Source organism: Penicillium hispanicum, assembly GCF_028827665.1.
Source record: "Penicillium hispanicum strain IBT 35686 chromosome Unknown utg000006l_segment0_segment0, whole genome shotgun sequence".
NCBI classification, from domain to species: domain Eukaryota; kingdom Fungi; phylum Ascomycota; class Eurotiomycetes; order Eurotiales; family Aspergillaceae; genus Penicillium; species Penicillium hispanicum.
In genome coordinates this window covers 2,382,807-2,407,119 of record NW_026623198.1, presented here as the reverse complement: position 1 = coordinate 2,407,119, position 24,313 = coordinate 2,382,807, and the positions used below count along the sequence as shown (strand labels likewise).

Below are 24,313 nucleotides of genomic sequence, written 5' to 3'. Positions count from 1 at the left end.
CGAAGAACCAAGAAGGTCGGAAGACGAAGCTCAACAAAGCCTCGACAAATCGTCATACATCACGCCCCGACCGCCTTCACCGCCTTCCCCAACCAGGGATCCCCACGCTCGCCCTTCTCTCAGCCTCATCACTCTGCCGCCACACCTTCTGCCTGATTCTCCTCACTCTCGCTTTTGGAGTCCCGGGTGGCATCCTTCTTTGTTTTTTCTTCGGTCGCTGAACACCAGGGAATCGGGATCCTCACTCCGCACCAAACCCTTACACCCACCGTCGTCTGGCGTCCCGTACATTTTACGGTCTCGCTCGTGGCGCTGCACTTATCGCCGGCGAAGCGTCACAGTAGCGTATGTGCTCCTCCATCTAACCACTGCAAAACCCGGCGTGGCTCAGTTGGCCTGGCTTACTCTTGCCATACTTTTTCTAGTCGCGAACGCGCTCTCTTCGATTTCTAACACGATTCCGCCCCCTTGACATCATGCCCCCCACCATGCCACAGACGCCTCACAAGGACGATCTCGAAGAAACGTGAGTGGTGATGAGCTCTGCGTGGTTTTTTTCTCTGGCTATTTGTCGTACAGGGGCTAATCCACACCGCAGATGGACGTTCTTGGAAGCTGGGATCAACAGCGTCATGCTGAAACTAGAGGAAGGAGTCGACATGAAGACTGTACGTGAAGATTTAAATGTACCTCGAGCGAAAGCTCGCCCTGCATGCTTGGGCTAACCCTTCTTTTTATACTTCAGTATATGGCTCTCTATACGTACGTTCGACCTTCGATCGTCAGTTGCTTGTCGTACGCTCACAGCTTGATCATAGGGCCGTCCACAACTTTTGCACGTCACAAAAGGCCGTTTCCAGCAACCAGGGATTACAAGCTCACCGAGGAGGTTCGTCAAAATCTCGTTTACGACACAGGACCGGCGCGTCCCGAGGCAACAGACAAAATTCGCTAATGCCACACCCGCCCCCAACAGCCCACCTTTTGGGTGAAGAACTCTACAAATTACTCGGACAGTATCTCTCGCGTCACCTCACCGTCGTGCTTAAGGAATCTCAGAGCCACACCGACGAGGCTCTCCTGGGATTTTACATTCGCGAATGGACCCGCTACACCACGGCCGCCAAATATGTCAATCACCTGTTCAGTTACCTCAATCGACACTGGGTCAAGCGGGAGATTGACGAGGGTAAGAAGAACGTCTTCGATGTCTACACTCTGCATCTGGTCAAGTGGAAGGATGACTTTTTCGAGAACGTGCACACAAAGGTGATGGAGGCCGTGCTAAGCTTGATCGAGAAGCAGCGAAACGGAGAGACTATCGAGCAGTCGCAGATCAAGAGCATCGTCGATTCGTTCGTATCGCTGGGTCTTGATGAGAACGACAGCAAGAAGTCCACGCTCGAGGTTTACCGATTCTACTTCCAGCGACCGTTCATCGATGCCACGAGAAAGTATTACGAGAACGAATCCCGACAGTTTGTGGCGGAGAACAGCGTGGTGGAATACATGAAGAAGGCAGAAGCACGGCTCAATGAGGAGAAGGCTCGCGTGGGTCTCTATCTGCATCCAGATGTTACCAAGACTCTTACCGACACCTGTCTGGATGTCCTTGTTACTGCTCACTCCACTCTGCTTCGTGATGAATTCCAGCTTCTGCTAGATAACGAACGCCAGGAGGATCTCGCGCGGATGTATCTTCTGCTCTCACGCATTAAGGAGGGCTTGGATCCCCTACGCACCACATTCGAGAACCACGTGAGGCGTGCTGGCTTGGCTGCAGTTGAGAAGGTGGCCTCGGAGGGCGAAAACTTCGAGCCCAAGCTGTACGTGGACGCTTTGCTGCAAGTTCATACCCGTTATCAGAACCTAGTCGATGATGCCTTCAACGGTGAGTCTGAGTTCGTGCGGTCTCTTGATAATGCATGCCGGGAGTTCGTGAACCGCAATCGCATCTGCAAGTCAACCACGACCAAGTCGCCTGAGCTGCTGGCGAAGTATACCGATTCGTTGCTCAAGAAAGGATCCAAGGCTGCCGAGGAGTCCGAACTCGAAGAGATGCTGGTGCAAATCATGACCGTCTTCAAGTACATCGAGGATAAGGACGTCTTCCAGAAGTTCTACTCTAAAATGCTAGCCAAGCGTCTTGTGCATGTCAGCTCGGTGTCCGACGATGCAGAGACAAGCATGATCAGCAAGCTGAAGGAGGCTTGCGGTTTTGAATATACCAATAAGCTGCAGCGCATGTTCCAAGATATCCAGATTTCAAAGGATCTCAATGCCAACTACAGGGATTGGCAAGACAAGGTTCTCGATGATGATGACCGGAAGAGGATGGTCGATGCACACTTCCAGATCCTAGGAACCGGATTCTGGCCTCTTAACCCTCCTACCACTGCTTTCTCGGCGCCACCGGAGATTGTCAAGACTTCGGAGCGGTTCCAAAAATTCTATTTTGATAAGCACAACGGTCGCAAACTGACATGGCTCTGGCAGCTTTGCAAGGGTGAAGTCAAGGCCAACTACATCAAGAGCACGAAAGTGCCTTATACTTTCCAGGTGTCAACCTTCCAGATGGGTATTCTGTTACTCTTCAACGAGTCCGACACTCTGTCGTACTCCGACATCCAAAAGGCTACTACCCTTGCCCCCGAAATTCTCGATCCCAACCTCAGCATCCTCCTGAAGGCGAAGGTGCTCCTCGCAAGCCCCGAGGGCGCCAAGCCTGAACCTTCGACCACGTTCTCCCTCAACTACAACTTCAAAAACAAGAAGATCAAGGTCAACCTTAACATCCAGATCAAGTCCGAGCAGAAGGTCGAATCGGATGATACACACAAAACGATAGAGGAGGATCGAAAGCTGCTGCTCCAGGTACATGCTCTTCTTGTCCTTGTCTCTGCGTGATTTATCCCCTGCTAACTCGCTCCCAGTCGGCCATTGTTCGCATTATGAAATCCCGGAAGAAGATGAGACACGTCCAGCTTGTGCAGGAAGTCATCCAGCAAGTCAAGTCGCGTTTCCCGCCGAAGATCCCCGACATTAAGAAGAATATTGAGGCTCTGATGGAAAAGGATTACATCGAGCGTCTTGATGGGGACGAGATTGCCTACATTGCTTGATTTCCCATTTACCGCCCTCCCCTTTCCCATCCTCATATCTACCCTTGCTATTTCTTTTTCTTTCTTTCTTTCTTTCTTTCCTTTTCTAGTCGCCACCTTCACCAGAACTCGCGATCCCCGTTCCGTCCCATGCACTCAACGCTAGCTAGGGTTTCGGGAGCCAAGATCATGCCAGGACTGCACAGAAGAGCGTTGTCCATGTTTGGGATGATAAGGGAGCTACGGAGCACAACACCGCATCGTCTGTTTATTTTATGGTCCATCTTTCATCATAGCGTTGAGACGACAGATCAATGATAACCCGGATATTTTTTTTTTAGCTCAAACATATCCTCGGTGAGGCAGAGCAATCTCTAGCGTAATAACAGGACCTCACAATCTCCTACACTCGAAAAGCAAAAAGAGCAGAACGTCCTGGTGCAGAAAGACCTGTCAAGGGCCTTCTATTTCCCCAATTTAAAAACCCACGCTCCTAATTTTCCCTCTTCCCCAGCTTCACTTTCAACCAACAAAGGGCATTCGCCGGAAATGTGGTAGTGCCGTTTCATTTCAACGAGTCTGCTACCAATGGTCACTTTGCCCGAGATGTAGAATGGAATTATTGCCGTGTATAGTCGCCCAACTTTGGTCTCTCCAGGGAAAAAAGACTTGAATCGCAGGTTTGATCCCCTTATATTCCGAACCATGTTCTTTGCGATACCGGGTGCTCTGATAGACTAAGTTAGAGATTATGATTTCTAAATTTGCTCGGTGATTTCTTACTGTGGATAACTTTTCCACTTTTCGGATCACCTCGCTACCTAGGCCTTCAACCACCATTGTGGCGCATCTCCTATCCGTTGGAATCGAAAGTGACTATACGATAATACCTCGGCCCTGCATGCATCGTTGTATAGGCCTTCGTCACAGGTAGGTATATCTATAGACTCAACTTCACACGCGTTGGCCATAGATGTGGATATCGGGCGCTGGGATCAGGGAGAGGTGGTAACGAGGATAAGCTGAGGCCAATCAAATCTGCGGACGTGTTAGCATATAATGTTCTCTTTCTCTCTTTTTAACATTAGCCACTTGCATTTCAGAGTATATATTACGTGTAAACCAATTTATATTGGATAAAATTCCGCGGGGCTATAAGCAGGGGTCGAGACCGATAGGCAAGCGTTCATAAACTGGATCATGTGTTGACTGCTCACGTGTCAGTTGACATTGGAAGGGCTCACAAGGAGTAAAGAATGAAAATTAGTGGGCAAGAGGAAAGATCGCAGATGAATGCTCAGAAAATTCACGCAGTATCTATTTCGTTCTACTATGCACATCGTCGTCCGAGGTTCCAACACATGCACTCGATCAGACACTCGTGGCCCTATTGACTTTCCTGCAAGTACTCACAGAATGCGAAGAAAGGCCAAAGCAGAAAGACAAGTATAAACAAGAAGGATAAGGAACATCGGTTCTGAATGGGTATGCCGCGCTATAATGCCAACCAAATACCGGAAACAGAGTAATAAGGGATTATTGTGGGTTGGGTCTTGATCAGACAAGGCTGTCAGTGCTCACTAAGTGTCAGTTGACTCCTTCGGAACTTCCGGAGACACAAAAGAGTGTTGCTCCTCGTCTCTGACAGGGAGGGCTGTGATCGAATCATTCAGGTTTTTGTCGCTGCTGTGGGACGTAGTCTCGGCCGGGTTCAAGTCCACCCGAAGCCCGTCTTTAGGGGTGAGGGAAACGGTGGTGAAGCCATCCCCGTCAACAGGTCGCTCCTCTGTTGGCTTTTCGTGCTGAGAGATTGGGTTTTGTTCTTGCTTGGCCTCTTTGTCATAAGATGGGAGGCCCTGCGACAAGGGAGATTTAGGATACGGGATGTCGGCAGTATCGGACGCCGTGCTGTCTTCGTGTTTGAGAGTGCCGAACTCGCCACTGTCGCGGCGCAGTAGGATGTTGCTCCATCGCTTCCTGCGGCTTAGGCTGCGCGAAAGATCCTCACCCCCCTCACTGTGTCGCGCCGTGGAGTCGCGCCGGCCGCGACCCGACTCGGTAGCTTCGGTGACGACTGACAAGGTTGGGGTGGACGGCGATGTGGCGATACCGGGGTTGGGGCTAGGAGAGGAGCTGCGCTTCTCTTGCCACTCGCGTCGCTTCTCACTGGCCCACGAGCCCCATGAGCTGAAGTACGCGCTTGCTTTCTGGCCAGCAACGGTCATTGAGCCTTGAGCTTGAGATATGTCGAGAGAAGGCCTCTGACGACTGGGGAACCAAGCCCCAGAAGCTTCAGACGAAGACTCTTCAGTGGAACCTTGTAGTGGGGAGCCAGTGGTGTCGATTGATGCGCGCTGCGATTGGGAGGCTTTTTCTTCGTTGCGTTTCCGTTGGGCTTCGCGCATGGCTTCTATATCTGACCAGAAGCTATTGAACGCGGCACTCACTTTCTTTTGGCCAGTTGCAAAAGAGCGGTTCAGTGCCTCTCGGCCCTCGCGCACACGCTCATCGAGGTGGAGATCAGCTACCTGCTGAGACAGTCGGCGCTGAATATCATCCATAGTCAGTCCGCCAGCACTTGGGTGCCGCGGCTCTGTAATGGAGAACAAAAGTGCGTCCGAAGTGAGCCGAGAGAACAACGCATAGTTGGAAGTTTTCTGCCACTGGTTGAGGAACTCGAGATTGAAGTCAAGCGCTGGGTCGCCCTCGATGTTGAAATTCTGTAGCTGGGCTCTGCTTCGGTGTCCCGACTCGCCGGACACTAATGAGTTGAGTTCCTCATGGTATTTCATGGAGGATAAGAGTGCCAACAGATATTCTTCGAATTGGAGGCGAATGAACTCTTCTGAGCCCATGAATCCAAGGGTCTTGGGTCTTGATGGGTGAGCCTCATCCCAGGTTTCATTCACAATCTGTGTGAGAAGGTCGATCCAGCGTCTGTCAGCTACGGAGAGAGCTAGAGCACTGCGGAGCATTGGTGACGAGATACTTATGCTGTCCTCGTCAAGCTATATCATAGGCAAAGATTTGTCAGACTGAGGTTTCATCATGGAATGACAATCATCAGGTCTTACATTGATCAAAATGTCACTGTAGCGGTCCTTCTGCTGTAAGAGCAGTGAATTTGTAGATCCTACCACGTATGACTTTGTACCGTCGTCGGCCAACAGATCCAGCTGTTGGAGAGGGGTATACGGCCCGAACATACTCCCCTACAGACAGTCAGCCTCTTGGAATTCCGAATGGAAAGAGTAGAATCCATACCTTGCCGAAGATTTGCAATGGCAGGCCCATATATGCCAACACTGAGACAATCAGCACAAATTTTCATGAAACGAGAGGGTATTCTGCAACCTACAAGAACTTCGATCGCTTGTCTTGAGTGAAGTTGGCTTCTCGACGTTTTGCGCATAGCTGTCGAATGCTGGATCCGCGCAGTCTTGCAAATTATTAATTAGGCCGGGTATTAAGGAAACGAGCGAGAACTGAATCATGCAAAGGCGCTCGCAACGGGAACCAAAAAAGAGCATCTGCAAGGATAAGCAAAGCGCGTCTGGCAAACTCCCAAGACTCATCCACATACCTTGGGCTGCAAGAGCAGTCCCTTAAAAAGAACCAGAGTCTGATACTTGAATTCATGGATCATTTCTCGCAAAGATAGACCTGTTTAGCGGATCAGCGCACGCCCTACCCGTCAAAATAGAATTGCACTTACCCAAATTCTGATCTTTGGGGCCATCGTTCAACAAACTAATGACCAATCCCTCGCGAAATTTCTAGGTTGGCGAATTGAGTCAGTATGGTGTCCACGGGCTCGTCCACTCTCGTGGTATCTACCTTCAGAATATCAATATCTGAGAAATCACTATCGATTCGCCCCCAAGATTAGCCCCTTATGCTTTTCGAACAACTATCCATGGATGCATTGACCCCTCGTTATGAGTAACGCCCGCGCACTACTCGAAAAGAAGGGTCCATCCAACGCAGCCGAGATGAATCCAACATACCATTGTGCAAACCATGCCGAGGTCACCACAGAGAGCTTCTCGCGCAATTGCCCCATGCGCTGGGGGCTATCCGTGACCACTACGACGGCCTTTTGTACGGTGGATCGAGTAACGTCAGGTGGGCGGTTGGTCAGGAGATTGGAATCGATTTGCCGCGAGCAGGCTATCCCAAAAAGCGAGGTAGCGGGCAACTCTGGAGCCTCTCTCCGGCGCAGGGTGAAGTAGGAGAACTCCTCCGTCGATCTAAAGCAAAACTCAATCCCGATGCATCAGTCCACCCATTTCATGGCGCAAATCGCGGGGCAGCCTCGAGGGGAGACGAGGGCATTCCCGGACCAGGGAAGTGCGGTGGAGGGTATCTCATACAGATGCGCACCGTCAGACAGGGCCATGAATGGCAGCAATGACCAGTCATTGTCAGCTGCTGGGTTCGTTCCCTCGTCGCCGATGCAGTGTTCAATCTCCGGGCCTCTGTAGGTCACGCCAACGAATGGCTCAGTCAACACGCTCAGACATCACACACGCCACCTGGGCATTTGCGCAGCACCGGACCACTGCCTCGCCATGAAATCGAACTTACCGCGCATGGTGGAAATCGATCACCAGCACAATGGGGTCTGGTCTATGTTGGACGGCCATCGAGGCGGCCATGCCGGGGAGCAGTGGTTGTGTGCAGAGAGTTGGAGGGTGGATGTAAGAGGGTCGAGGACGTTCTCCACAGCCACGGGGCCGAAGTAAGCCCGCAATTCGAGCGTAAGGAGAATGATCGCAGAATAACACAAACGCGATCTCACAGGGGAATTCGATACGGTTATCGCTCACGTGTTGATTGCGGGCGGTGTGAGCCCCGCGGTGGATTTACTCTATGAAGTAATGAGGTTTTGAGTACAACAGAAGGTGTACAACGCTCAACTTTCGTCCCAGCATGATTTCCCCTCACCAACCGATTCTTTGACGACGCCGAAGGAGCTATGAACAATGGGTTCCAAAAGACCAGAATAAAACACGCCAGATTTGCAGAAATTCCCCGAGTATATGGCTCGGGCTCAACGCCCGTGGGAACCGAAAACAGTAAGGATTGCAGGAAAAGCAGACAGAAAGCACGGATCGAAAACGAACACCTAGGCGAAGGTCTGAGGTGCCACTCCCTGCGAATTGTTCGCGACCAGGGCCTGCCCAGCCTCGGTTCCTTGATCGATGTTGTGAAAGTCGAGGATCTCCGAGTACCTATTCCACTTGTGAGCGGCGGGTGCGTCAACGCCAATGCTGGGGTCCTTACATCATAATCTTCCAGGTGTCCACGGGCAGGTCGGCGTCATTGAAAGACCAGTCAAACTTTTCCTGGGCGACCGGCTCATCCGTGGGGTCGTGGTACGGAGTCAAGTACTCGTGTGCCAGCGCTTCCCCTGCGCGGATTCGTTTCTTCGGGTCAAAGACCAGCATCCGCTCAAGCAGGTCCACCGCTATAACAATATCAGCGCGTATCCAAAGGTCGAGATCATATACGAGACGTCACATACCATCGGCATCCGCATTTCGGAACTTGGTGGCCAGTGGTTGGCGTTCGCGCTTAGGTAGGGACTTGACGAACCGCAGTGTCTATAAATCATCAAGATCAGCAAATTTATGCAAATGTTGGGTATTTTTGTCTCTGGGGGTGCAAAGAGGCGGAAAGACGCACGTTCTCGCTGCAGATAGTCTGGATCACATCATCCGGAGGAGTGCCCAGCAGTTCGGTGATGATCGAAAATTGGTTGACATGGTCCTTTCCGGGGAAAAGTGGCTTTCCCTCCAGCATTTCGGCGAAGATGCAGCCCGCGCTCCAGATATCCACCTCCACGTCGTACTTTTGCCAGGTGAGCATGATTTCAGGAGCTCGGTAGTAACGTGTTGAGACGTAACCCGTCATCTGCGGGTCCTGGATTCGCGCCAGGCCGAAGTCGCAGATTTTCAGGTCGCAATTTTCATTAATCAGGATGTTGCTAGGCTTCAGGTCCCGGTGGACCACACCGGCGGAGTGGACATATTTCAATCCACGCTGATCGCTGTCAGTGGCGATGCCATGCATGAATAACGCATCCCAAAGCTTACAAGGATCTGGTAGAGGAAGTACTGGATGAATTGCTTCTCCAGAGGTCGCGAAGTCAAGAGGCGGTGGAGATCGGTGCCCAGGAGCTCGGTGACGAAGTAGCTATATCCATCAGCACGATTGCCGGCTAAATCCTGGCAGATCAAGAGTCATACATGTCCTCAAGGGGAGAGATGAAGATATCGCTCAAGCTGATGATCTGCAGGTTGGTTAGTACATCGGCTCGGCGGCCCTGCAGGAAAGGAGGGGGTGCAAAGGACCCACGTTTTCATGGCGCAGGTGCTTGAGCAGCTTCAGCTCTCGGTAGGTTCGTTTGGACAGGACCGGGGTGCTAAAGGGCTTCATGATCTTCTTGACAGCGACCGGCTGGCCGGTCAATTGATCGCGCGCCGAGCTGTTCGGAGTCGCATTCCGATTAGCATGCGAATGCGGGAGGGAAGGTCGCACACATGATGGGAGGTGGCCACGTACCAGACGAGCCCGAAGGCGCCCATTCCCACCGGCTGCAAGTCCGTATACCTGGAAGAGCTAATTTCAGCTAACGAATCCCTCGTGAGCGAAATAGGCATGCGAACCGGCTCGTTATCTCGAAGGTGGTGCCGAAGATCTGGGATCGCACGAATTCCGCCATCTTGAAGGACAGTAGCGCCGAGCCACGAGGAGTGAGGGAAGCACGCGGGAGGAAGACCAGAAACACAACGCTGGGAGGAGGAAAGGGGGTATGGCGGGTAGAGAAGTGGTGTGGGGAAGGGCTCTGTTCGGTGAAAAGCGCCAAAACAAGGACGATGACGTTCGCGACGTAGTCAGGCAGGTTTCGGTGCGGCTGACTCAGCGCCCGGCTTCCCCGTCCAGGCGGTTGATGGGAGGACGGGCTTATTGATTGATTGTGTACCACTGCTCGTCGATATCTCGACCAGTGTTGACTATCGCCAAATGCAGATCCATCACACGGGTCCGTGGCCTTGTCCTGCGTGGTCGTCGCATCTCCTACGACAAGTAGACCCGGGTTCCCAACTGACATCCACTCAGGCCTTTCCGCGGTTGTCTAGACCGGGTCCATTGGCCGGAAGAGGTTTCCCAGCAGGGCTCAACTCTCAACACTAACAATGATGGTGTGAAGTATGTACCTAGAGAGCTGGAGGGATAGGTACATATCTCATCTAGATCCTCGGAATCACATCCAGGCACCAGGCCATCCCTAGCCGATGAGGGACCCCTCATCGCGATCGAAAACCGGGCACGATCCCGGACCAGGGGCCATCTGGGATTTACTTCCGCGCTTAACCCGCTCCCACCTCTGACCTGCTGCGTTGTGCGGCCACCATTCGTGGTGCATTGCCCCATTGGTACTTGGGCCTCCTGGAATGTCCGTTGTTCCATCCGTGATGCTGTGCAAAGAGCCCTGCCTGTCATCCCCGACACCGCGCCTTGAATCGGAGAGATGCAGCCCATAACTGGTCTAGACCCAGTTCTGTCGCCAGGTCTTCCCCTCTCTCAAGCCCTCGCGAGGGGTTTCCACTGCGTTGGACCATGCGACAACGATGATAGGGCGGTCACCGCTGACTGGAGACATGCGAAACAAAGCGAGCGCGCTACTGCATGGGAAACAAAGCCCTTTCGAGGGGCGCAGGGCGGCATCACATTGGAAACCTGCGAGGATATGAAGGTGATGTGTATCTAAGCTATATTTTTGAACTGTGTAACTGTCTCGCTATATACAAATTGATCGATAGGTCGTTGGAAGATTCGACAGAGCCGCGCCCTAGGCAGAAGGGAGTCGATCTGGAAAATATATATGCGGAGACTCCCAACGAACCAGATAGTGCAAACGTTGGATACATACATACGGTAGCTAGGTACGCCACTCCTCACGTATACCGTACCTACAAATCTTCGGGGATAGGACTGCTACCTACAGGAGAGAGTGATGGACAGTAAGTTTCTATCGTATCGGCTCGCTCTGATCTCGTGGACTGCGCGACCGCACGAGTCACAATGGAATTACCTTGCTTTTTTTTTTTGGGACTTGGTGTTCCATTGTCCCCCACGAATCGGGGACCATGAGCATTGGGCATGATGAGAAGAGTGTGCTCATTATATGATGATCCCCGAACTCCCCTCTCCCTCGGGTCTATGATCCATCGATATGGCCCGAGCAACTCGTTGAAATGTTGAAACGTGGGGAGGACACGTGAGTCCCACTGCCTGAGGCCGCATGTGCGTCACGACTCTCCACTAGTTAGTTAAAGCTCCGGTGGGTTTTTGGGTTTTTTTGGGGCGATGTACGAAACTCAGTATTCGACGGTAACCGAGTGAGTGACATCTGTACTTGGGTATAGAGTTGAGCCTCCATGCCCGAGGCAGACACCCCTTGCACAGCCCGATCAGCAGGGCCATAATGACCTTGAATAGAGGATAATGGTTGAGATGGTCCTATTCCATCCTATGAACGTGGCGCAGGGAAATTAACATCACCCTCGACGGTAGGCCATGAACTAGTCTGCTAGGCTCTCGAGATAGTAGAATACCGACTCGCAGGCACTGCGAGTCAAAATTACCCTTTTAGCCCCAAAAGGTTCCGGAAGTGAACGCGACATCAGTCTAAGGAGCGCCCATTGTCGGGACAGGAAGGGAAACAGGGGGGAAAAAAGGCGCACAACGGGCGCTACCGCGAGTAAATCCAGTGGAAGGGTAATTACCGGCACGGTGTAGACTACTTGTTTCGTACTCCTTTCCCCATAGTAAGCCTGAAACCAGGGAGTGAGCCCCCAAGCCCTGTACCTCTGGTATAATAATCGGCATGAAATCCACCGTACGCGGTACATGCGGTAACCGCTGTAAACCGCCGTAAACTGCCACTCCTCCCCCCAAACCCACCCAACCCATACTTCTCCCAATCCGACTCTCACTCTCCTGGAATCTCCACCTTCCCGACGTGACGATGGTCGCACTGACCTGACACTTGGGATCATTGTCTTCTTCCACACCTACTCGGATCTCTCTACGCACCCACCTCCCTCCTCCGGTCTCTCCGCACCCCATTCACTGCGATCCCGCTCTTCGCACCTTTGGCACCCTTCCAGCACTCAACCGTCCTCCCCCGCCTTGAAGTGTCATTCGAAATCCCCGTTCCTCGAGATTCCGCTCGTCGCAAACACCCTCAATTCTCTCTCCTCGTGCTCGGGTTACGCCGATTCTGATACTCATACCGTGCGTGGCCGGTGGCCGTTTTCCCAACCAAGCGAAGGCTTCGGCCATCCCGGCTGACCCGATCGCTCCTGCACACGGCGGTTCTGTTTTACTCCCTGCTGGTTTGGGATCCGGAAGAACTCGCGATCATGGGGCTGTGCTTCAGCTCCGAATCCGCCGGGGATGCGGAACAGAAGAAGAGAAGTCAGATGATCGATCGGAAGCTGGAGGAAGACTCTAGGCGGTTACGCAGGGAATGCAAGATCCTCCTCTTGGGTAGGTCGTCCCGGCCCTGTGCGCAGAGGATGGGCATTGGTACTGACTTCAACCGCAGGGTCCGGCGAGAGTGGCAAGTCCACCATCGTCAAGCAGATGAAGATCATTCATCAAAATGGTTACACTGTCGAAGAGCTGGCCTTGTATCGGCTGACCGTCTACAAGAACCTCTTGGACTGCGCCAAGGCCCTTATCGAAGGATACCACCTTTTCTCCCTAGAACCGACGAGCCAGAAGGTCCAGGACTACATTGCCTTCCTCGAAGACTACCATGTCGACCCGGACCCCAACACTCCGCTGGATGCCAAAGTGGGCGACGCCGTCACATACCTTTGGAATGACCCTTGCACATCAACAGTCCTGGAACGGCAAAATGAGTTCTATTTGATGGATTCTGCGCCATAGTAAGCATTGAGTCGCTGCCCTTTCTTCCCCGAGATGGGGTGCTCACCGGACATTAGTTTCTTCGAGGAAGCCAAGCGAATAACGGCACCAGACTACATTCCAAATGTCTCGGACGTGCTCCGGGCGAGAACTAAGACCACGGGTATCTATGAGACCCGGTTCACCATGGGCCAGTTGAGTATCCAGTACGTTGACGGAAACTTGTCAACCCTTTTGTCTCTGGAGTGACTAACAAGCGGATAGTATGTTCGATGTGGGTGGCCAGCGCAGCGAGCGAAAGAAGTGGATTCACTGTTTTGAAAACGTGACATCTATCATCTTCTGTGTTGCCTTGAGTGAATACGATCAGATGCTATTGGAAGAGAGCAACCAGGTACTAATCGCATGGTCCCATTTTTTGGATGCAATGTCACTGACAAGACCCTAAAGAACCGCATGATGGAGAGTCTCGTCCTTTTTGACTCCGTAGTTAATTCTCGATGGTTCATGCGGACAAGTATCATCTTATTTTTGAACAAGGTCGACTTGTTCCGACAAAAGCTCCCTCGCTCCCCACTGAGCAATTATTTCCCAGACTACTCAGGCGGCAACGATGTCAACCGTGCTGCCAAGTATCTTCTCTGGCGATTCAACCAGGTGAACCGGGCACATCTGAACCTCTATCCTCAGTAAGTTACTGCATTTTATTTCTGGTGAAACACCCGATTTCGATGGAATTCTGATGAGATTCCCACCTATAGCCTTACCCAAGCAACTGATACCACAAATATCCGACTTGTCTTCGCAGCAGTCAAAGAAACTATTTTGCAAAATGCTCTGAAGGATTCGGGCATCCTATAAGCTGCTTGATTTCATTACTTGGCTCTATCTGAAATCCGCCCTTCCGCGGCATCCTCACATCTCTACCCACGATTGTCCTCCGTTCTTGCCCGCAATCCGTCTCTGTCTCACTCGACCTTACATTCCTCAAGAGGGAGACCCCGAGCCCTCTAATGACTAACCATATCCTCCATTCAACCGTTTGATTTTGCTTTCTCATCGGTCTAGCTGCTGGCGTTTCACGGCGCATATCTTCGCTTTCTTGGACTATATCCCGGGCGCAAGTTAGGTGATATCCCATCTAGTATCTACAAGGAGGTTTCCGTATAGTTCTTGCAGATGGGTTCTGTCGGGCTCTGGGATCTCTGGTACAACTGGGTAAGGGCTTTTTCTGACGCCTCTTTTTGGGTTTTATTTCTCTTGCCTGGGATCCTCGAGTTTCCGCTTTCCTAATCCCCCAAAAGTCGATGGGACCTCTCACCTGAGGTTTCTGTACCTCTGGCCCTGAGTTGTCCACCATCTTGTCTCCAAATATTGGTATGGGCCATACGATATATTCCGATCCAGTCCTTGGACTTTGCCACATCTGTTTTTCAGCCCTTTGTCTGATGCATATTCTGGCGGATTGATCTTGTCCTTTATTCATCGTTTACTCTCCAGTGGCCGTGTGTCTTTCAATACCTCTTGCCCGTCCTTTCGTCCCTTTCGTCCCCTTGGGCCAGTGGCTTCGAGCGACTTGTGCATGTGATGTTTCTGTGCCATCTATATTCTCCGTGGTTGTTTCAGCGGTAACTTGATTTTGAGCTTTCCAAAGACCTTCTATCTTCTCCCTCTGCTCTAGCTAACTGGCCGATGCGCACTTGATGCTCGTTGCCTTTCTGCTCGACTATCTATGTGGGATGTAGTGGGCCGATTGAACGACAATCTTTCTAAAGCGTCTCAATATATGTAAAGATAATGAAGATGGGCCAACTCCCCCCTGATCAAGCTTCTATCACCATGGATGAATCACCACCATGCTAAGTCAAAAGTGGAGAACGTCCCGGAGGTGGAAGCTATAGTGGTGCTTCTCTCTTGCGCACGTAAGTCTAGAACGCCCTGTTATTCAACCCATGGAATGAATCTAATCAATTGGCTCATCGTATGCCCCAAGCGAAGAAGGTAAACATGGGTGATTCCATGGTTAAGTGGTCCGATCGACAGGGCAGATCCATAGCATGTATTATCTGGTTTGGTAGGAAAGTTGAGCATACATATTGCTAAATATAGTTCCAGGGATCCTGGTTAAGACAGAACGTCATTTTGGCATATTACTTTCACAAACCCAAGAAACAATATACAAGATCGCTAGAGGGGAGACCTTAACCCGGACACCATCCCAAACTTGGATGACGCGGGCACTTGCTATCGTACGATGCAGGTTGAGGGGAAAACGCCCCCTGCACAAGCGAAAAATTGGGAAGTGAAGCGGCCAATCAGGTGGAATGCCTGCACGGGCGAGCGTTGTTGCTTGAGCGCCGGGCAAGATGCAGCTAAAGATGTAGGATGGAGTGTATAGGTCTCCCGTAAACTGGTAGGGTCCCCACCGAACCCACCCGAGCTTCTCCATGTATCAAGTGTATACGCAATTGACCCCCGGGGAGCTTCCGGCACTCGCCATCGCGGGCTCCTTCGTACCTTGGCTTTAAGACATAATCGTTGTTGACCGCGTGAATGTGGCACATTGTGACAGGAATCCATTCCGGAACGAGCGTGGCCATTCGGACAGGCCCAGCACTTCCGACGTGACCCCTCCTGGTGTCACCACTTGAGCTCTCCCCTCTTTTTTTTGTTGGACTTGTCTCCTCCTCCTCTCTGGTCTTCTATTCCACTCAGTGCCACCCAGTCTACCCTGGGTTCTACCTGTCCCCTCTCCCGCCGTGTGCTTCTGTCCCAAACGCCCTGTCAAACCATGTCATCCGAACGTCGAGAACGCAGACCGTCCGTGGGTGCTCCCATCGCGGACCTCCAAGGTCCCGTTGGGCCAGGTTTCAGCCGTCCCAAGCATAAGCGTACCTTCACTGGCTTTGGCGCCTCGGAGATCAAGAGTGTCGAAGCGAGCATCCCCGAGCCGCTGCGAGAGGCGTGAGTTGCTTGACGTCTTTCCTTGCCTGTCTTGGAGCTGGGTGTTGGAGCTGACCATTGTGGATCTATCCGATGCAGATGGCGAAAATATGTAGGTTGACCTGACGACCGAAGCGGCTGTGCCAGCTAACGTATTCTTGACAGTCGGCTGCGGGATTCACTAACAAGGATGAGTTTGAGGTGAGTTCCCTGAAAGAAGCCATGCGCATTCCAAGCTGACAATAGTGATAGAAAGAGCTTGTCCGACACATTGAAACGACACTCGCTCGTTCGTTGTACAACTGTGATGAGCAGTGCGTGCTCTGACACCAAATTCTATAGCAAGAATCGACTTGCTCACGTCTAACAGGGCTGCATATTCCGGGACAGCACTTGCCTTTCGAGATCGTCTCATCATTGAATGGAACAAGACTCAACAGCGCCAAACCTTCACTGACCAAAAGAGAGTCTACTGTAAGTCTCAACTTATGAGAATGGCGCCTGAGCAGCGATTGACCGAACCGTAGATCTCTCTCTCGAGTTCTTGATGGGCCGTGCTCTGGACAATGCTATGCTGAACGTGGGACTGAAAGATGTTGCTCGAGGTTTGCCGTGTCATCAGGTTATTCGGTCACTGATTTGCTGATGTTTGACTAGAGGGTTTAAAAGACCTCGGTTTCCGCATCGAGGATGTCATCAGCCAGGAGCATGACGCGGCGCTAGGAAACGGTGGCCTCGGCCGTCTAGCCGCATGTTTCTTGGACAGTTTGGCAACCCTGAACTACCCAGCCTGGGGATACGGATTGCGTTACCGCTATGGTATCTTCAAGCAGGAGGTTGTCAACGGATACCAGATGGAGGTCCCGGACTACTGGCTTGATAACAACCCCTGGGAATTTCCCCGGCACGAAATAACCGTCGACATCCAATTCTATGGTTGCGTGAAAAAGTACCAGGATGAGAGCGGCAGGATTGTTCATTCATGGGAAGATGGGGAAATTGTCCAGGCTGTCGCCTACGACGTGCCCATCCCCGGCTATGGAACCAAGACCACCAATAACCTCCGTCTGTGGTCCAGCAAGGCAAGCAGTGGAGAGTTCGACTTTCAAAAATTCAACGCAGGTGACTATGAAAGCGCCGTTTCCGACCAGCAACACGCCGAAACCATCTCGGCTGTACTTTACCCAAATGACAATCTGGAGCGCGGCAAAGAACTTCGTTTGAAGCAGCAGTATTTCTGGTGCGCTGCCTCACTTTATGATATTGTGCGTCGCTTCAAGAAGACGAAGCGAGCTTGGAGCGAGTTCCCGGACCAGGTGGCCATCCAGCTGAATGATACTCATCCCACTCTTGCGATCGTGGAGTTGCAGCGCATTTTGATCGATCATGAAGGTCTCGAGTGGGATGAGGCATGGAAGATCGTAACCAGTACCTTTGGATACACCAACCATACAGTCCTTCCAGAGGCCTTGGAGAAATGGTCTGTTCCGCTGGTGCAGAACCTGCTGCCACGACACTTGCAAATCATCTACGATATCAATCTGTTCTTCTTGCAGTCAGTTGAAAAGCGATTCCCGAAGGATAGAGACATGCTAGCGCGAGTCTCAATCATCGAGGAATCGCACCCCAAGATGGTGCGGATGGCATACCTAGCTATTATCGGATCCCACAAGGTCAATGGGGTAGCTGAGCTACACTCAGATCTTCTCAAGACGACATTATTCAAAGACTTCGTGGAGATCTATGGGCCTGACCACTTCACTAATGTCACAAACGGGGTCACCCCCAGACGATGGCTGCACCAGGCTAATCCGGCTCTCTCTGCGCTCATCGCGAAGAAGCTCGATGGACATGAATTTCTGACAGACCTGACGCTCCTCGACAAGATTGAGGCATTTGTGGACGACAAGGAATTTCGCCACGAGTGGGCAGAAATCAAGCGTAACAACAAACTGCGCCTGGCCCGATTCATCAAGGATACCAGTGGCTACGATGTCAACCCCAACTCTTTGTTTGATGTGCAGGTGAAGCGTATCCACGAGTACAAACGACAGCAGCTCAATATCTTCGGCGTGATTCATCGTTACCTCAGCATCAAAGCCATGTCGACCGAAGAGAAGAAGAAAGTGGTTCCCCGAGTCTCCATCTTCGGTGGCAAGGCAGCCCCGGGCTACTGGATGGCCAAGACCATCATCCACCTCATCAACAACGTCGCAGCTGTCGTGAACAAGGACCCTGATGTCGGCGACCTTTTGAAGGTGATCTTCATTGAAGACTACAACGTCAGCAAAGCGGAGATCATCTGCCCGGCCTCGGATATCAGCGAGCACATCTCCACCGCTGGCACCGAAGGTAGCGGCACAAGTAATATGAAGTTTGTGATGAACGGAGGCCTGATTATCGGGACGTGTGATGGTGCCAACGTAAGTGTCACATATACCCTGACCCTTGCCCCATACCTAATCCCACTGTATAGATCGAAATCACTCGCGAAATCGGCGAGCAAAACATCTTCCTATTCGGTAACCTCGCCGAAGACGTGGAGGAACTCCGCCATCGCCACTTCTACGGGGGCTTCCAGCTTGACCCACACCTGGAACGGGTCTTCAAGGCGATCAAGGCTGGGATCTTCGGTGACGCGAGTGACTTTTCGGCTCTCACTGCTGCTATTGAAGAACATGGTGATTACTACCTCGTCTCTGACGACTTCAACTCCTACATCACTACTCACCAAATGGTGGACGAGGCCTTCCAGAACCAAGAGGAATGGCTTGCCAAATCGATTACCAGCGTTGCGCGTATGGGCTTTTTCTCTACTGATCGCGTTATCAATGAGTATGCGGATAGCATCTGGAATGTTGAGCCACTGGTGGTCAAAGATTGATCTAGGTTTTCGAATGATTCTTTTCTTTTCTTTTTCTTTTTTTGCTGAACTTCTCTCAATACTCTCAGATGGGGTCGTGCACTATTGTCTATTCCATCTGCATCATAGCATCGACTGCAGATTTAACTCACCTGTTTTGCATTTGTGCAGCCACCTAGTGACCCTTTCAGATGTCGAAGTAGGTAGGAACCCAAGTAATATTCTGGCTCTACAATACTATCGATTGTTGACCCCAATATAGCAGCACGTATAAATTTTATAATTTATATCGTATTGAGTAATTCTTATAGAAATCGAGCGGGAGAAACCCCCGGCGCGTCCATCGTACACTGTCAACACCACAGTGGTTCTTAAAAAGCACACGATTACAGAACAGCTGAATGTACGAAAAGACGCTCAAAAAGGAAAAAAAAAAAGCATGACTGGGATATAACGAACCAACACCAATCCCATGCATGCTATGAATCATAATACAAATAGAAGCCATACTTCGTGTCAGAAAAGGGAAATGCTCGGAATGATCAAAGAAAAGCGGAACCACTCAAGAAGCAACGCCCTCGTCGCCCTCGTGAATGGTTGTGGGCTTTTGCTCTGAGAAAGTCTCAGGCCAGAGAAACATTTTCTCTTCGTTGGAGGGAGTAGCAGCTGCCATCAGAGTGGGAACCTGGTAGAAATGATTAGCTCCAAACCTTCAGAAGACCCAGGGGAAAGGGAGACATACAGCCTCCTTGCTGGAGATACGTCGCCACATGTTGGCACGCGGGTTGTACCGTAGGGGCTTACCAACACCGCCAGTCTTGGACTGGTCCTCATGGCTAATAGCCTCGATCTCACGCTTGATATCGGAGAAGGTATTGAATGGTATGAACGAGATTTTGTTCTCCAGGCAGTACTGCTCCAGCCGCAGACCGTGGCGAGCGAAGAGAACATCTGCCTGACGAGCAGCAGCAAGGTCGGAAACTCCGTCGCCGATGAAGACAATCAGCGGCATTTCATCTGGGAGGCACTCAGACTGCGCCTTGGCACGAGCCTCGTTCACGGACAGCGCCTTGTCGTGGCCGAGCTCATTGTCGTGGCGCCAGATTGGTTTCCATTCTGAGCCATCGGGCTTGATGACGGCGTCGTTGGCGACGATGTCGATTGCAGAGGCCTGGTGGTTCGTGTTAGATTGGTTCCTCCTGCCCGAAAGACAAGTCTTCTTTGTCCCGCTGATGGGGCAGCGGGTCGACATACCTCCTTCTCGCCCAAGAATGTGTCCAAAACCCGGCGCAGAACCGGCTTCAGGCCGGCACTGATCACATTGAATGGGAAACCGTTCTTGATGCAGTACTCGTGGAATTCGCGGAAGCCGGGGTCGATCTCGAGGGTCTTCTCCATGATCACGAAGCCGTCGTCGAAGGGGATGTGTAGTGAACCCCACATCTCCTCGGAGACGTCTCGGAACGAACGCTTGCCAGACTTGATCTGCTCGTCCAGCTTGTTACGGGCCTCGGCGCCGCAGCCATGGTTATCGAAGAGAATGTGGCCCGTATCTTGCATAAAAATGGTTCCGTCAAAGTCTTTTGTTTTTTCACGCGTTAGTTATGGATGAGAAACACCATTGGCTCTAGAGGTAAAACCCGGGGTTCAAAAACCGGTGGTGGCAACAATGCGAGACAGGGGTTTCATACCGGAGAAGATGATGATCTTTCTCTTCTGCGGGGTGGACGCAGTGGGTTTCATGTTGGCGTTGGTCATGTTGAAGGAGACTGCGGGGAACTGGTGGGACGAGAAAGAAGAAAAACGACCATCGCAGAAATGGCAAGGACCTGGAATTATATGACACGATGAGAGCTTGCAAGCACCGAGTACTGAATGCGAGCCCTGGCTTGTTCTCGTGGCAAACCGGAACAAGATCTAAGACGATGACGTAGTAGAAGAAACGATATCATAGTGGGTCAGTGGGGATGGTTTGTAGTTAGCAATTGCTGCGCAAGTCGCAGCGTGCTCGGAAAGGACAGTCGGGGCCGTGACTCGCTCAAATCGGCATGATTGGCTGCTGCGCTGGGCGTATAGAGTCCAGACCCGAACAGCCGAAAGAATGGGATCCCGAGGCCAACGCCGCCTCGGGATTGGCTGCCGCTACGCAGACAGTGGAGTATGCGGTCATAGACAGACACATCGTGCATTCGGGGCGGCTTCCATAGGTAGAAGATGTTCGGGTCTTCCCCATACTTGGCCCCGTATCCCGAAACCGTTGGCGATGAAAATGTACACTCCTACATGGCAGGCAAGCAAAAACGCTGATACATCTCACATTAGCCATACTTCAAGGCATTCCCGGTATCACCAGGCTAGCAGCATACACAAAGAACTCCGCTCCTTGCTTTCTAGTCACGTCGCGGTGAGCTCGCTGACCCGTCGCTGCAATTCTGGCACGGCTCGCAGCTGTAAGTCAATTTCTTCCTTCTCACTGCTACGGGTCAGTACGATTGGTCGGCACGATATCGGGGACGCGGGGTGGACGAACTCTTCCAATTCCAACCGTCGTTCCCAGTCAAGCCCGGTGAAAATATAACCTCCCTGGCCATCGAACTGCAAGATCTTCTGATGGTACTTCCACAGACTACGACGGTGTGATACCGTCATCAGAGTAATGCCAAGCTTCTTGGCCGTCTCGTACATGACCTTCTCAATCTCCAAAGTCACGGATGATGTGCATTCATCCAAAATGGCAAACCTGGGCCGGTGGTAGAACAGCCGCGCCATGGCAATGCGCTGCTGCAGACCACCAGACAGCACATCACGCCACTCCTCCTCGGCGTCCCAGCTGCCGGGGCGGTCGACAACCGATGCGATCTCGACTATTGACAGGACTTCGTAAAGATCTGCGTCAGTGACACCCTTGGCGCGCATCTCACGTATTCCGTCAGGGTAAATGACCTGCTGGCGTAGAGTCCCCCGGGAGAGATATGGTCGCTGGGGAATGTAGAAGATGTCCTCGAACCGAGGTTTCTTGACAGAGCCTCCGTATACTGGCCAAAGTCCACCCAAAATCCGGAACAAGGAAGATTTTCCACAGCCGTTTGGTCCGACGATTAGGAGATGATCACCAGGGTGAACGGTGAATGACAATCTGCGTACCAAAACATCGCCGTTCGGCGAGACAATCGGCACGTCAGTAAATTCAATAGAATTGCCTTCCATGACTTCACCACGACCAGAGAGCACAGCAGCGTTTTCCTCAGTCGAAGCTGAAGAAACAAGCTTCTTTTCGAAGCGCCCAGCGACTAGATCGTCCATGACCTCGAGTAGCGACGAGACACGAGAGGTGAAGCCTGCCAGTTCGGAGATCTCCTTATAAGAAAACATCAAACGTCCAAAGGCATCCGATGAGGACAATAACATCCGTCGGTTGGTAACAAAGCCTAGTTCTGTTAGTTGAGTGAAAGATACGTGGACCGGAACGACTCACTTTCGGTCCTGTCGCCCATAGTTTGAGTGACCTGGCCAGGGATCTTGAAGAAAACGGGCAGACTGCAAAGTATTAAACCGAGTGCACCCCAGAAATACTTGATGACGAAGTCCTCCATGAGCCCATGGTACAACCGTCGCCGCAGAATGCGATTCACGTGTTTGATCAGAGTGAAATAACCCTTATCTAGGGTGTCTTTCTCGGCTTCGTGGCCGTGGTAGAGAGCCACCTCCTCGCTGTAATCAATAAGTCTTGAGTGGAGGAATCGGAATTCACCTTCCAGCCGGGCCTCGTCCGCGACATATTTGCCAAACGGCGGCGTGAGCAAGCGCATAACATTGGCAGACAATTGCACCAGCAAGCTCATTATGAAAAGCCCCTCGCCACCAACATTCTTGGATAAGGAATAGTTGTAGATTGCCATGTCGAGAACCGGCTTAGCTAGGTTGGAGTATAGCTCCGCTAGGCTATCTGAGAAGCGCGACACATCGACGGTGACAAGTTGGTCGGGGTTTTTGATCCGATCATCCAGGGCAGAGATAGCGTAAAAGGTCATGTTCGACAGGTATTTGTCGTGGATATAGTCGGTCAAGCGCTTTCGGTAGCTGAGGGCGAGCCTGCATTGGTGGTATGAGAGCTAATGATGGCGGCAAACAAAGTCAGCGATCAGCTTCTCTACAGTCGCATCTTTGAGAATAGCTTTGCATCGCCAGAGAACTTACCATCGAGTTGGTGAATGTCGCTGGGACGGCCACAATCATCCACCATAAAAGACCCAGCAAGAAGTCCTTACCCTTTCCCCGCACCAAATTGCTCACGAGTCGGCCGTCGAGCTCGGCGACGTACAAACTGAGCAGTGTCCGGAGAACCAGGAAGACACTATGGCTCACCAGGAGCCTCAGCTCTTTGCTGCGCCATCCAGGAATCACAATCCGAAGTAAGCGAAGTAAGTGCTTGAAGAACTCCCGGTTGATCTCCACCCGTTTCTTACGCGGCTGCTCGTCTTCGCCGAGACTACTGGTGCCGGGCCGCCTCCGCAACTCCACCTGCTGTGAGGCTGCCTTCTGCTCGGAGATCGCATTGTGAATTCGTTTCGCGAGAGCTGCGAACAGGGCAAGGTAGACGGCGCGTGATATGCGGGTGCGATGTCGGAGGTAGAGGGAAGTGAGACTCGAGAAGATCTGCTTGATGGAGCGGTCGGGCGGTAATAGCTTGGACTGGACGGCCATAGCGACTCAATCGACAAATCAGCCAGATTCCGGGGCGTACATGGCCACTTGGATGGAAAAGAGAGAGCAGAGGACTGGGAGCAAGAAGAGAGAAGTGAGGAAGAGAGAAGTGAGGAAGATAGGAAGTGCAAGTCGAACGGCGGAGGGATGGGGTTGACATGTGATACCCCGGACTCGTGGGGAAATCCAACCGAGGAATTCCCGCCGGACGACTCTATCCTACATCCTACCTTCTATACACCTGCATCGCATCCATGGACATCCTCGCAACTCCTTCATGACTATTGCATTGAATGATGATTAATTTATATGGGCTCGCTCTTTTTCTTTCCCTGCTACATCCCCATCCTCAACACAGACTCAATAATCGATCGGGAATCGCTGTCACAGGAACTCGCCGTACCTATAGATGAGCGCAGGAACGAACACAAATGCCATAGAATAAACGCCGATAAGTTATTCCCCCCGTCGTAGCCCCAGCGCAGCATAGAGACGCGTGCCAGTTAGGGGCAACAGGGCCCCGAAAAGGCTGCGCAATATGGTATTTCCAGCAAGAGCAGAGGCGCTCGCCTCGGTGCCAAATGCATCTACCAGATAGATCCGTGCCGGCATCAAAATGAGAAAAGCACCGAGGCCAATGAAGGCCGTGCCCATGATAGGCACAATCCAGAATCGAATCACCATATGACAATGGTAGCATTCAGATCAAGGACTCCAGAGTTAACTATATCATCAACGCGCATTCGGCAGCCATTCT

General features: G+C 51.8%; 7 protein-coding genes across 7 annotated transcripts; 3 read left to right on the top strand and 4 right to left on the bottom strand.

Annotated features, from left to right (window-relative positions):
* Nucleotides 1-476: 476 nt before the first annotated feature.
* On the top strand, nucleotides 477-3,122 carry culA (cullin culA; the record flags this gene model as incomplete). The annotated part of the gene is made up of 5 exons (XM_056946404.1): nucleotides 477-526; nucleotides 599-668; nucleotides 746-762; nucleotides 819-2,874; nucleotides 2,934-3,122. The coding sequence occupies 5 exons, from the start codon at nucleotides 477-479 to the stop codon at nucleotides 3,120-3,122; spliced, it is 2,382 nt and encodes a 793-aa protein (XP_056798403.1).
* Nucleotides 3,123-4,681: 1,559 nt separating this feature from the next.
* Nucleotides 4,682-7,759, bottom strand: N7459_007235 (uncharacterized protein; the record flags this gene model as incomplete). The annotated part of the gene is made up of 10 exons (XM_056946403.1): nucleotides 4,682-6,109; nucleotides 6,176-6,313; nucleotides 6,366-6,406; nucleotides 6,460-6,631; nucleotides 6,685-6,764; nucleotides 6,817-6,877; nucleotides 6,939-6,966; nucleotides 7,109-7,351; nucleotides 7,475-7,579; nucleotides 7,689-7,759. The coding sequence occupies 10 exons, from the start codon at nucleotides 7,757-7,759 to the stop codon at nucleotides 4,682-4,684; spliced, it is 2,367 nt and encodes a 788-aa protein (XP_056798402.1).
* A 470-nt stretch (nucleotides 7,760-8,229) lies between these two features.
* Nucleotides 8,230-9,828, bottom strand: sakA (mitogen-activated protein kinase HOG1; the record flags this gene model as incomplete). The annotated part of the gene is made up of 9 exons (XM_056946402.1): nucleotides 8,230-8,335; nucleotides 8,388-8,571; nucleotides 8,629-8,707; nucleotides 8,790-9,146; nucleotides 9,200-9,299; nucleotides 9,353-9,396; nucleotides 9,462-9,591; nucleotides 9,669-9,716; nucleotides 9,773-9,828. 9 exons carry the CDS (start codon nucleotides 9,826-9,828, stop codon nucleotides 8,230-8,232), a joined length of 1,104 nt encoding a protein of 367 aa, XP_056798401.1.
* Nucleotides 9,829-12,535: 2,707 nt separating this feature from the next.
* Nucleotides 12,536-13,907, top strand: gpaB (guanine nucleotide-binding protein subunit alpha gpaB; the record flags this gene model as incomplete). The annotated part of the gene is made up of 6 exons (XM_056946401.1): nucleotides 12,536-12,662; nucleotides 12,721-13,066; nucleotides 13,124-13,252; nucleotides 13,311-13,440; nucleotides 13,497-13,735; nucleotides 13,808-13,907. The coding sequence occupies 6 exons, from the start codon at nucleotides 12,536-12,538 to the stop codon at nucleotides 13,905-13,907; spliced, it is 1,071 nt and encodes a 356-aa protein (XP_056798400.1).
* Nucleotides 13,908-15,837: 1,930 nt separating this feature from the next.
* glpV (glycogen phosphorylase) lies at nucleotides 15,838-18,873 on the top strand (the record flags this gene model as incomplete). The annotated part of the gene is made up of 8 exons (XM_056946400.1): nucleotides 15,838-16,010; nucleotides 16,089-16,101; nucleotides 16,155-16,190; nucleotides 16,242-16,303; nucleotides 16,360-16,463; nucleotides 16,517-16,594; nucleotides 16,647-18,412; nucleotides 18,466-18,873. The coding sequence occupies 8 exons, from the start codon at nucleotides 15,838-15,840 to the stop codon at nucleotides 18,871-18,873; spliced, it is 2,640 nt and encodes an 879-aa protein (XP_056798399.1).
* Nucleotides 18,874-19,414: 541 nt separating this feature from the next.
* N7459_007231 (uncharacterized protein) lies at nucleotides 19,415-20,610 on the bottom strand (the record flags this gene model as incomplete). The annotated part of the gene is made up of 4 exons (XM_056946399.1): nucleotides 19,415-19,537; nucleotides 19,595-20,023; nucleotides 20,107-20,432; nucleotides 20,544-20,610. The coding sequence occupies 4 exons, from the start codon at nucleotides 20,608-20,610 to the stop codon at nucleotides 19,415-19,417; spliced, it is 945 nt and encodes a 314-aa protein (XP_056798398.1).
* A 636-nt stretch (nucleotides 20,611-21,246) lies between these two features.
* On the bottom strand, nucleotides 21,247-23,556 carry N7459_007230 (ATP-binding cassette long-chain fatty acid transporter PXA2; the record flags this gene model as incomplete). The annotated part of the gene is made up of 3 exons (XM_056946398.1): nucleotides 21,247-22,280; nucleotides 22,328-22,964; nucleotides 23,050-23,556. 3 exons carry the CDS (start codon nucleotides 23,554-23,556, stop codon nucleotides 21,247-21,249), a joined length of 2,178 nt encoding a protein of 725 aa, XP_056798397.1.
* Nucleotides 23,557-24,313: the final 757 nt, after the last annotated feature.